The 12,617-nt window shown below is 39.0% G+C and overlaps 1 protein-coding gene across 5 annotated transcripts in view; it reads right to left on the bottom strand.

Moving 5' to 3' along the window:
- Positions 1 to 12,617, bottom strand: part of erbin (erbb2 interacting protein) — a 52,253-nt gene that overhangs the window by 25,067 nt on the left and 14,569 nt on the right. For all 5 annotated transcript variants that reach the window (XM_031317536.2, XM_031317535.2, XM_031317534.2 and 2 more), the window contains one exon: positions 301 to 495. In XM_031317536.2, the coding sequence (XP_031173396.1) occupies positions 301 to 486 (186 nt within the window). In that variant the 5' untranslated portion in view covers positions 487 to 495. The remainder of the gene's footprint in view (positions 1 to 300; positions 496 to 12,617) is intronic.

Consider the following 12,617-nt stretch of genomic DNA (forward strand, 5'->3'; position numbering starts at 1 on the left):
TTTATTATCAAAAAGCACATGGTTGAAGAAGAAAACACAGAATAGTAGATGTTTAAATGTCCCGATTGTCTCAAAAGTTCAACTGCGTCATTCAAAGGCTTTTCTGTCTTAATGAATATGAATGTCGTCAACAGTGCACAATGCAAGCTTTTCATAAGCGATAAACTAGTTAGACATACAGCAAGTCAATATTTAGTGGCCTCATAAGTAATGATATCATGTAGTTCAAAGGTTTTAGAAGTTGTAGATGGCGTACATACGGAAACATAAAGCTTCTATACATCAGTGTGTGTGCCTTACTTTAGGCAGCTCCTCGATCTGGTTGGCATCGAGGTAGAGTTCCTGCAGGGTCTTCTCAAAGCTAAAGATCTCCTTAGGAACAGTCTCCAGGCTGCAGTGGGAGTAGTCCAGCGATGTTACCGCCTCCTCCTCACCCCGCAAGCAGCGGCACGGCACCAGGCGAACAAACAAGCTCCGCTTGGACATCCTCAGGCACTAGAGAGGGAAAACAGAGATATGTAAAGGGGGTAGAGCATCAGGAGTTGAGTGGTCCGCATGTGTCTAGAGCTACTTTCACACTTCAGATTTGAGTGTGCAGATTCTGATTTTTTTTAATCCCTTTTAGGTTACACATGTAATGATTTTAGTGCAGTATAAAAGTAACACACGCGTGACGCACACACTGACTTTGATATCTGATCAGTGCATCTGAACCATGACCATGTGACAGACTTAATTCTTGTTTTTTGTATTGCTTCCACAGTGCAGATCATTGTCAGCAGCCTGTGTCCAAAAACACGTGGAGAATAATGACTCAAGCTTTGATGAGGAAGAAATTACATCACAAATGCCAAAATTTTACTGATAACGAATGCATGAGCAGGCCTTAACAGAATGTGGCAGCAGAGTCAACAACAACAAAAAAAGCCACAAGGAGGCATAAAACTCTCTTCAATAAAGTGGCCATGCAACACGTTTTTTACAGTTAACTTGACTCTCTATTCTGTTTAATAACTGAACAGCCACCCATTAGAGAGCAACAAGGTAGTTTCAGGATGGAGAGTTAAAGTGATACATGTTATACGTCACCTAGTGTAACCATCAGACCCAAATACTTGAAAAGGGGATCTGATCAAACAGCCATTACTTTGGTGTGAACACATCCCCAAAAACCTCAGGTCCTTCTTTAAAAAAGGAAACTTTGCCATTTGTCAACCTGTGTCTTATTCTTATATTTGTCTATTATGACTATTTGTCATTTATTTATAGCATTTTACATACGACCTCCCTACAACAAACACTATCCAGTCTTTTTAAACCATTCTATGGGACTACTTTCTGTGTTTACTTTCAGTGTTTAAGTGGTTGATTTCTAATAAACTAAAATTTCCTGGAATACTGTAGGAGGCTTGTGCTACTGGCCATGATCAACTTTGTTCCTGCCGAAGTCTGTGTCTCCCCTAAATCTTTACAATGGAGGAGTTTAGTATGCTGTCAATGGAGGAGTTAAGTAAACTGTCATAATGGGCAAAATTAAGTGAATAATACCAAGGTTTACAGTTTGCCTTTAACATTACTGTTTTATTAAACATTTCAATGGTCTAATTTTTGGGGAATCAGAGGGTTGTTTCACAAAAGCAGAATTTATAAATCCAGGATAACTGATAAAGCGAGGCTTGACCTAGTCTAATCTGTGCATCCTGGCTTGGTGCATTTTACGACAACCAAGCCAGGCTGAGGAGGAGTGACTAGGTCGAGCCAGGCTGAAGTAATTCAGATAGATGCGTGTTTACAGCTTTCCTTAAAAGGAACACGCCGACTTATTGGGACTTTAGCTTATTCACCGTAACCCCCAGAGTTAGACAAGTCCATACATACCCTTCTCATCTCCGTGCGTGTTGTAACTCTGTCTGACGCCCCCAGCGCTAGCTAAGCCTAGCACAGATCCTGGAGGTAACCGGCTCCATCTAGCCTACTGCTCCCAATAAGTGACAAAATAATGCCAACATGTTCCTATTTACATGTTGTGATTTGTATAGTCACAGTGTGTACAAATAACAAGGTCACATGAGACACAGCCATCTTCTAACCGTATACAAACTGTATACTATATTCTCAGAAAGGCGAAGCACTGCTACTTCTGCTACTTGGGCGGAGGGATTTGCTAGCAGCACCTGAAGCCCCGTGGTGAGGAGCAGAGAGTTCGCCTGGAGTTCGCTCAGAGTTGGAGTAAGAGAGTCAACAATTACTAGATAGTAAAAGCATAGTGACCTTGTTATTTGTACACCCTGTGACTATACAAATCACAACATGTAAACAGGAACATGTTGGTGTTATTTTGTCACTTATTCGGAGCAGTAGGCTAGTTGGAACCGGTTACCTCCAGGATCTGTGCTAGGCTTAGCTAGCGCTGGGAGCTGAGAAGGGTATGTATGGACTTGTCTAACTCTGGGGGTTACGGTGAATAAGCTAAAGTCCCAATAAGTCGGCGTGTTCCTTTAACAGACCGCGAGTTGATCACAGATTTACTGATGCTGCAGCTTCCTATGGAAGTTTGTTGAAGTGAAACACATTATTTGTAAGAAACACGGCCGCTGTAGTGAAACAGCGAGAGAAAGTGTCGCAAACAATCACGGACCGACTGAATGTGTACAGTAAGTAGCCTAAAAATAGACATTATGTAACCACGACTAATCATTTGCACACATTAACAGTTGTATATTTTGCCTTAAAAGTGAGCAGAATGGTTTCAGTTAAGAGCAGTGGTTTGTAAATGCAAATTTTTAGACTATCATTCAGTCCGTTTGCTATGGTAGGCCACGCAATTTTTTATTATAGCGGCTGAGTTAGCTTCTTCACATATATGCTTTGCTTCCTTGTATATATGCACATAGAAAAGAAAGACGCTGAAGAAATTGGACTCTAAAATCTAGAAACTATGAAGATAATTAAGTGATAAACTCAATGCACACTGTAAACATGACTGTAAGAGAGTATTCATCAGTTATTCTTCCCCCAGCAAATATAAGGTCAAAACCATTGGGGTGTCCTCTCCCTGTTGTTTCATGAATGAACAGTAGCCTACACTATACAGTGAACTAAGACTATAATTTAAGAGGATTGCACACATTTTTTATAGGTTTTTGTAATTGTACAATCCTCTCAAATTATAGTCCCAGTTCACTGGACAGAACACACATTGTGTGCTAAGAATGGCAAATAAAATGCACATGGAAGAGTAACGTACATGATCCTTTATTGTTGAAAAGTAGAAAAAGAAATAAATCATCTTAAAAGATGCATTGGTCTCTGACCAGTCTGCCATTGTTAGAACCATTATAGAAACGTGTATAGGACTGTATATAGGCCTACTGCCCTTCATCACTGACTTCATTTAAAACACATTTGCAACTGTATCAGCCTTTTCTAATTATCTCAACAACTGCCATAGCCTAATATATTCACCAAACTCTAACAACAATATAAACAGCAGTCTTCATACAGCAATATAACAGCACCAATGAATTTTTTTTTTTTAAATAATGGTCACTATGTTAAAATAATAACAGTATTTAACTGAACAGCAATATGTAGGCCTACCTATTTAAATGCAGTCTGATAACAATAAGGTAAAACCACTGCTGAGTGAACAGAAAAGTCTCCAGGATTAATAATACGATTCAAGGCTCAAGTCATCCAGGATAACTGGGAAATCCTGGCTTAATCTGCTATCTAGGTTTTGTGAAATAGCCCCCAGGTCTAAAAGGAGACCACAGTGAGCCAACGCTTTCCAACAGTATCAGTAGATGTATAACAGCTCTTCAGTGGAGAGGCACTTCTGTAGAAGGACCTTTCAAAACAGCCGTGGGTTGCATCATGCACACAAAATCATATTATTTCCAACAAGAACTGTGCTGTCAACGTGTTCTCAGATTTGCATATAGATTACAGCTGACAAAGAGTCACCATTCAGTGAATAAGTGCTTGACACAATTGATTACACATATGACCTATGAGTTGTACTTCCTATTTTAAAAGTTGCACTAAAAAGAAATAAAGTCGCAGTGAAGCCAGACGTGTTGTAAATAGCTTCCCATTACTGTTTGTCTTCTGGGAAGAATTTTCATAGGAAGGCAAAACAAGAAGCTGTTCATTATCGTGGGTACGCTGTATCCTCATTTGGGTCGAAGGCGAGGATAAAAATGCAAAAAGAAGTAGGCCATGTATCAGTCATCATTTTGGAAATCCTTGACTACTTTTATCCAAAACTCCCTCTAACGCAAAATAAAGCCATCTATAAAAGCCAGAAACTCTTTTCAGCTGGTTGGGGGTTTAAGGGATGGATGGGAGGGGAGTTGTAAACCTGTCCTTTAACTTGCTACAGGGATGTACAGAATGTATCATTTTTAGAACTCAAGGTCAACACGGATGCCTTTTTACCGAGTACAGTACACTATGGAATGCGTTCTGGTCAACAGAGGCTTTGTTCCTCGGAGCATGTGGAGAATGTGACTTTTCCTCCCCTTGTCTTAATCTGAGCGCCACAACAGCACATAATCTGAGCCCTTCACTCACTGTGTATCCTAACTGTCTAACTGAGCTGTAAAATTGTGATAGCCTTGACCTACACTGTTAGTGCAGACTATGTGTGGGTGTGCCCACATGTTTGTATTAGTGGTTGCTAAAAGTTAAAAAGGAACTATGCAAGCAAATATATTCTCTGAAATTTGGTTGACTGAATACAACCCATTGTCTTTGTTATCAAGTGTACATGTTTTTGCATGTGTGCGCAGAGATGCCTTTTCTGGACAGTGCAAAGTAGGTGTGACTATTTTTGGAGCTACTCAAAATATGACCTAATAGCCAGCCACAACATTAGTCATGATACTAAAAAAAAAAAAAGATCAAAAGAGATATACACTCAATAGGTTTCCAAATGAAACTTTTAAATTTGTCCAAAGTTGACTGGTCAGCCACCCCTCTAACTCCAACTCAATAAAAAATGGGTGCATGTGTGCACACGCCCACACTCACATGAGGTATGCACAACCTAGAGGCAGTCAGCCTCCCACACACTTTTTGCTATAGCAGCAGGCAGCCCATGTATAAATACTCTGAGTAATCTGGTCGATCACCAGAGGGGATAACAGAGGGTTTGGCTCCATTCACCTCGAGTAACAAGCACTGAGCATATGGATGACGCATGCTATTCAGAGTGGGAGGAGAGGGAGAAAAGGGAGAAGAGGCAGTGTGATATAGGATAACAGAGAAAGGGGGTAGGTGTAGGTTATTGTGAGTTATGCAAGAGAAGAAGCAAGAGCAGATAACGTGTCATGAGAAAAGTTGTGGGAGAGAGATATATAAAGCAGCAAGAGCAAATCAAGAAAGAGGAGACTAGATGTGGTAAACATGATAAAGATGGTAGAAGAATTTACTCTCACACGAATGGGATCTAATAATGTTAAATGACCAGAAAATATGAAAGTCTAAAGCCACACTGGTACCTCTGCGAGGCTGTACTTGGGTGCAGGGTTGCTTTGAGCTAAATGCTAACATAAGCATGCTCACAATGACAATGCTAACATGCTTACTTATTACTTTTAAGCATTTTAGTTTATCATGATATATTTGCAATTAGCACTAAACAAAGTGCAGCTGAGACTGATGGAAATGTCTGATGGAAAGGCATTTGGCCATGAACCAGTATTGGTAGTATTGTCGTATAGGTTGCCAGGTTTTGTAACTAAAAGGATACGTCTGGTGAAAAATAATATTATTCTTATTGTCAGCAAATCCTATGCAAAGACCTAAACTCACAATGAATTGTTCTTACTAACAAGTATTGTCTGAGAAACCAAAAATCTGATTGTCTGAGGTTGTCAAAATCAGAGGTTATTAGTGTGTGCCATAGAGCTCAACTGTTAAAACTATTAAAAAAATAGTACTGTAGTTATTTTGAGTACACCATACTGGGGGCCGTAAAAATTCACTCGAGCACCAAGTTTGTAATAATCCATACACAAATACACAATTTACTCCTGTTTGAGTAATATTTGCTAAAAACTACAGTGCCCATATGTTTTAGGAAGTTATTTGGAATAAAAATGAAAGTATATATAAATTAATTGTTTTTAAAGATTTATGTCTTCAGCAGAAACAAATGGGCTTGGGCTGAGAGCCACAGACTGGGCAGGTAAGTCAGAAAGTATTGAGAGATGAGCTAAAACATTGTTGGTTTTTGGGCAATTTGGGGGCTTTGTTGAGAATAACAAACTTATTATAACTATGCTGCACAATGTCATCAACATGCCAAGTAAGATAACTGGTAAACAGTAGACTTGCCAATTTGGAACTACAGTCCTCCAAATTAAACAGAAGGAAGTTCAGCTGCTCCAATTAGGTCATAGATTTGTCATAACCAACATACAAATCAACAGATAATAATAGCCTAATAGCTGGTTTGATTTGCACTGATATGGATATTAGCTCAGTTAGCTATTAGGCTAACTGAAATAAAACCATGCCAATCTCTAGGTATGGTGAAGGGTATGTGATGATGTGGGGCTATTTTAATTCCAAAGGCCAAGGGAACTTTATCAGGATGCATAGTATCCTGGATCCATGAAATAACTGGCCTTTAAAAATAGAAATCTGCCTTCCTCTATGGGAATTTAACATAAGGGTATGTATAATTATGGCCCCTGTATTTTAAGGAAGAACATTTATTTATTTACAATACATTATTCATTCACAAAACAAATTGGTGTCCTTAAAAGGTCGGATTTTTCCTCATTTTTTTAATTAAGGCATTAAGATCAATTTCCAAAAGATGATTTTTTTATTCCTTTTTTTAGTCAACTTTAGCATGGGTATGAATACTTATGAGCAGCACTGTATATAGAAAGATTATGTTTTTAAACCAAGCATAACACCTGTTAACATGTGCATAATGCACAACACACTGTTTATTAAGATGTTTCTATAAACTGCTGGTAGAGTGAAGCACAGCACCAGTGTTAAACATCAATCTCCTACCTACCTAATGCCAGTTTTGGTTACGGTTTCTGTACCCTTTTCTTTTGTACCAGGAAAATGTTTTTACTTTACTTGTAGGGAAACTTTCTTATAGACTAAAGAGAAAGTGAAATGGGCTGGATAACTGCTTCACTGCTCGGCTGTCTGTCTGTCTGTCTGTCTTGCTGATCTGGAAGGCAGCACGCTAATGAGACCCGCACTGCTTTCAACATAGATAGGCTTATCCACTGACCTACATGTTATCGGAATGATGACTGCCTACATTCACCCAGCTTTAGTCCATCAAGAGCATTTGACTTTTCGACTAAAAAAGTTCAAGACATGCAATAGACAGACATGTTAAGCTCTTGGCTGAGATTTTCTTTCTTAGCCTACTTATTTAAGCAGCACATTTACTCAAATCAGTTTGCTAGTAACAGCTTGGCCTGATAACCGTGAAATTGTTAAAAGCCTAAAAAAAACCCACCAGCATTTATTCAGAAATTTCAAAATGTGTGGGCATGTGTGAATGGTGGACATGTGACTCAGCAGCCTGACAATGATCAATGTGGCTTCCTCTGTGCAACACTGAATGAAATAGTCCAGAGAGCAGGCCAGTCACAGATTCCCACTTTATTCTCCCAGTCAGAGCCAGGAAACCACTTCCCTGTCACAACCTTTCTCCCTGTAACTTAAGTGCCTCCTGGGTCAGTGCTGTTGCTATGGAGACTATGGTCAAGTGTAGGATCGGCTCTCCTCCGACCCCCGAAATCATGCACAAAACACACAGCTGAACTTGCTCAACTGCTTATGTAGAAAAGTATTGACTGATAAAATACAAAAGGAGCTAGGGCTGGCCGATATGGAGAAAATCTAATATCACGATATTTTTGACCAAATACCTCGATATCGATACCGCAACGATATTGTAGTGTTGACAATTGGTGCTTTCACAAAATATTTACACAATGAGATTTTTGATAAATAATCATCAGTAATGTGGATATAATGACTAAGTGGGGTAAAGGCAAATAATAGAACAGTTACAACAGTCTGGTAAGTTCAGAAAATGACAACTTTACTGTAATGCAGCCTGTAAAACCAGGAAAAGACAACACTTATGCCATATTACGATATTACGATATCCTAAATCTAAGACGATATCTAGTCTCATATCACGATATCGATATAATATCGATATATTGCCCAGCTCTAAAAGGAGCTGTACAAAGGGCTCAACAAAAGGTGGTCCTGTGGTCAAAGTGAGAGACATGTTATTGAAAATAAACTCTGAAAGAGACAGACGGAGATTGAGATGTCTGTGTGCGTTTCCCAAAGGTCACTGAGAGCTTCCACAGTGGCCAACAAGCACTCACTGGCCTACTTCAGTTTATCCAGTAGAATGTGCTGGGAACAAATTAGTAGTTTAAATGTGTCTCTGCTTCAAAAACACCGCTCAATGGTGTTTTTTGCCCCCAACTGCTCCTTCCAGGCAGCGCTGCGACCGCCGCCTCCCAGGCACCTAACCCTAACCATAACCAGTGCCTAATCCTAGTGCCTTCCAGGTAGCGCTGCCTGGAAGGAGCATTTGGGGGCAAAACACACAGATAAACAAAAACACCAATTCCACTTTATGTCTAGTCTACCTCATTGGGTTGTTCAAAGCCCATGAGCAGCCAGTAGAGTTGTGTAAAGACATGAAATAATAGACAAAAGGTAAAAAGGTGCTAAAGGGTGCATGTGTTCAACATAGGCCCAGCAGGTATTGTTGTAACCCTGTTGTGTCTGTGTGCGCATGTGTTTGTGTGTGTTTATAAAGGGTTAAGCGGAAACGAAAGTGCAGCATTTGACAGTAGCAAGCAGCTTGTGTTATTTATAGCAAATAGTACTCGTCTGGTTGATATGGCAGAATGTGATTAGTATGGGCTAGCTCTCGCCTTATGAAAGGAGCTTTTGATCTAGATTGCAGTGGACTGTTACAGAATTGCTGGGCCACAGCTGAAATTTTATATTAGAGATTATGGCAACAAAAACAATGCAGGAAAAAAAAACCCTAACAGCCTGCTGAGCCTGTGGGATACACTTGAATTGCCTCCGTCTGTAAAGGAAGAGGAAAGAAAAAGTCACTTCCTCAATGCAGGGCGGAGTGCCAGCGGACTATAGGCTTGTTCTCTCACCCTTCCTATAATGCAGCTTTAACTCTTTTCAAATGGGATCATGTCCTTAACCATGGAGATCGTCTTTATTAATCACCGACACTTCAAAACTTAGTGCAGAAAGAAAAGTTAGATTCCTCTGTGCATCCAAGCGGGATTCACACAATAATCATTTTCTGGGTTAATACATAATATAAATGTCAAGTTACACAATCTTTAGGCAGCATATTTTACAACAACTCTAGTATATTACACCATGAGTGCACCACAGAATAAGATACCATACTGCTGTGAAATGCAACTTCATGTTTGCAAACAAAACTATCTTTATAGGGTTTCCATTTACAGTAATCTTAGACTGCTCTGAGATTTGTTACATTTTTTAAAAGTACACTTGTGCATGCTGACACATAAGAGTGCAGAATGAATAAGCACTTGGCAGATTTTACACAGGAGACATACAGTAGATGTTGACTAATCGTGCAGTCCTATATCCCATTGAGATGTTCCTAGTCAACAGGTTATGTAACACAGGAAAAAACAAACTTCAACAACTTCCAAAAAGACTATTTTACTATTATTACATTATCCCTAAAAGTCATTTTTAACTAAATGTCTTTAATTTTAAGTATAGTTAGAAAAAATGTGTGTAGTGGTGGTGGAAGGGTGGGATCATCTCTATACAAAAAAGAGCAGTGTAAAAAAACAGTCCCGAGTGAGGTCTTTCCTCTGGGTGCCTCATTAACAGCTTAACTTTCAACTGCAGCTTGCACAACAGGAGAACTGCTGCTTCTCAATAATGCAGCGGTATATTGAGTTAAGAGGACAACAGCTCAACAACTGACTAAGACACACAGGGCCATGTCTCCATGCTCCATACTCTTTAAACCTTGCAGTCCCAAACACAGCTTAGACACATATCCCTGCCTTCTTTCTTATTTAACCACTGCTAGCGGATACCATGCTGGCATTTTGCTAGCTGACATATCAGTAGGGCTTGATAATTAAAACATTGGAAGCAACCTATGTATAGAAAAACTAAGCAACAGAAAACAACGTCTGGAATTACAGTTGAAAGACAACCGCATTGTCAGTATCTGTAGCAGGAGTATGCAGCTTAGTGGAACCTGAAGTTCCAGTTTTGCTCTCCCTCTGGTTTTGGTTCTCACCAGTGTTCTTAGGTCTCAGTGGTCTTTCGTGACTCTAGAAAACAAAACCATGATTGTTTTCTTTGAATTTGTGGTGAAATGAGGGTAAGTAATCCGATCTGTGACAAAGACAAAGTGCCCTTTTACAGCATCTTCCCAATTTTCTACTCTGAGCTGACGGCAGGCTTTGATAGAATGAAGTCATCATAACAACGAGACTTGTATCTATTTGAACATTTACTTGTAACCTACACACATTCCTCTATATCTGAATATGTTCAAGTATGGCTTTGCAATTCATATCTTTTAAAATAATGGACAAAACTGTATTATTGTTGCAGCAAAGGGCCACTGTGCCTCAAATGCACATGCACTAAACAAGCTGAAGCTGTAGAAAGAAAAGAAATTGAGTATTTGGTTTCTTTATCTGCTGTACTTGAGGAAATGCTTAAAAGAAATCAAGAATTTAAATATACTCAGTATTCGCAGAAAGAAAATATGCTGTCAAGCCACTCCGTTTCACAATTTCCTACAATATCCGGCATTGTAGTCCTCCCACACACAATGACGCACAGCTACATGCCCCCTGCCCGGGCTAGGTCCACTAGGCTATGTGTTTAGAATGCTGACGTTGTGTTCGAGCAAGTGCGGCTTTGCGTTTGTCTCACAAATGTACAAACAATATTGAACATACCTCAGTTGTTTAATTCCAAGTGTTGTCCTAGATGAAAAAAAACTAGAAATTTCAATTAAAATTGGTTCCCTGGATAGCTTTTAGGCTTTCCATTATATTATGTATTGATTCATTATGATTTACCAGTTCATTACTCTTGATAAAAACCTGAAAAGAAGGTTGTGAAAAAGTTTTCCTCTAATGAAAATGCCAGTAGTACAAAATGGATTACCAGTAAGCAACAATATGCAAGACATTTACAGATATGTTCTTAGATGGATGCTTACGTTGGCACATCCTACATAGGTGTTGCTGAATGGTGTATAAAGGCCGGCCATTCTTTTTTTTTAGGTTATGAAAAGCGTTGCACAGCTATGCAACGGACTGATAATATTCTCATCAAGTGAAATGGAGCGTGTATATTCCAACAACCCTTTCATTTAGCCATCACATCTAATTGAAACCAACTTAAATTGTATGCAATACATTTGACTCAGACTTTTACACTCTGCACACTCAGCCTGGCTCACAGTGCAGAGGATTTCAAGTATTCTAAATCCAGAGCATCTTCATTTCGATTCCCTTTGAGATGACTATCATAATTACTCTAATGAATAATTCCCACGTTATTTCTTACACTGATGGGCCTAGGGCAAATAAATGCGGTCCATTTTCCACTTCATTTGTTCATGATTCACAACGCTAAGGTTATGGAGATGTCATGGATCCCCCAGAGAATAATAAGACTAGGCATAAGGCAGTCCACTTCCTAAGGTTATGTCCTCTCTACAATGCAACGAAGTGATTAATAAGCATGCTTATCTTTCGACCTTTCGTGCAAGCTGGTAACAGTCTGTCCTATAATTCACTTAGTAATAAAATGCTACTATGTAGAACATATGTAGAGCAACCCTGGCATTTCTGCTGTGTATAACCAAGCTATTTCTGGCACAATGATGAACTGATTCATAAATATGAAAAAAAAAACCTCTTAGAATTAAAATCATTTTGAGCACACTAAAACAGAGTTTGCTTTGCTTATCTTCGTTTCATATCTTAGGGAAAGGGAATGACGTAGAACAACTCAGTTATGAATGAATGGTTATTTTACTGGGATAGATGGAGACAAAAGTTTGTGTTGTGAAGGCCTGTATCTGTAATCTTCGCCATCCTAGTTCTTCACCCAACAATATCAGTGTGGGATACTCTCATACCCAACTCAGTTGTTGCACATCAAGCAGTGGATGTCTCAGATTACCAATGATAACGGACACATGGAATAGTAAAATGAAACAATACTTTCTGCATAATTCCACTCCCTATTGAAGATTATAATCCTACTGTATTGATATAAATTATAGGACCTACATTTATGAATGTGACTGTAGAGCAAGGGAGACTAATTACCTGTCATCATTCACAGAAAAAGTCATCAGATAAGGGAAAGGTCATTATGGTAAGCAACCTCGGATTTGTTTTGTGAACATTGGGTGTGAATTACAAGACATCATCAATGAAAATTATTCTATGATACACAAAATGTTTTGTGACAATCTACAATACATAATCAAATCGCCAAATAAAGCATTTGTTTTAACCTTAACCTTAAGTTTAAGTTTTATGATC

The sequence above is a fragment of the Sander lucioperca genome, chromosome 14, assembly GCF_008315115.2.
Source record: "Sander lucioperca isolate FBNREF2018 chromosome 14, SLUC_FBN_1.2, whole genome shotgun sequence".
Classification (NCBI taxonomy): domain Eukaryota; kingdom Metazoa; phylum Chordata; class Actinopteri; order Perciformes; family Percidae; genus Sander; species Sander lucioperca.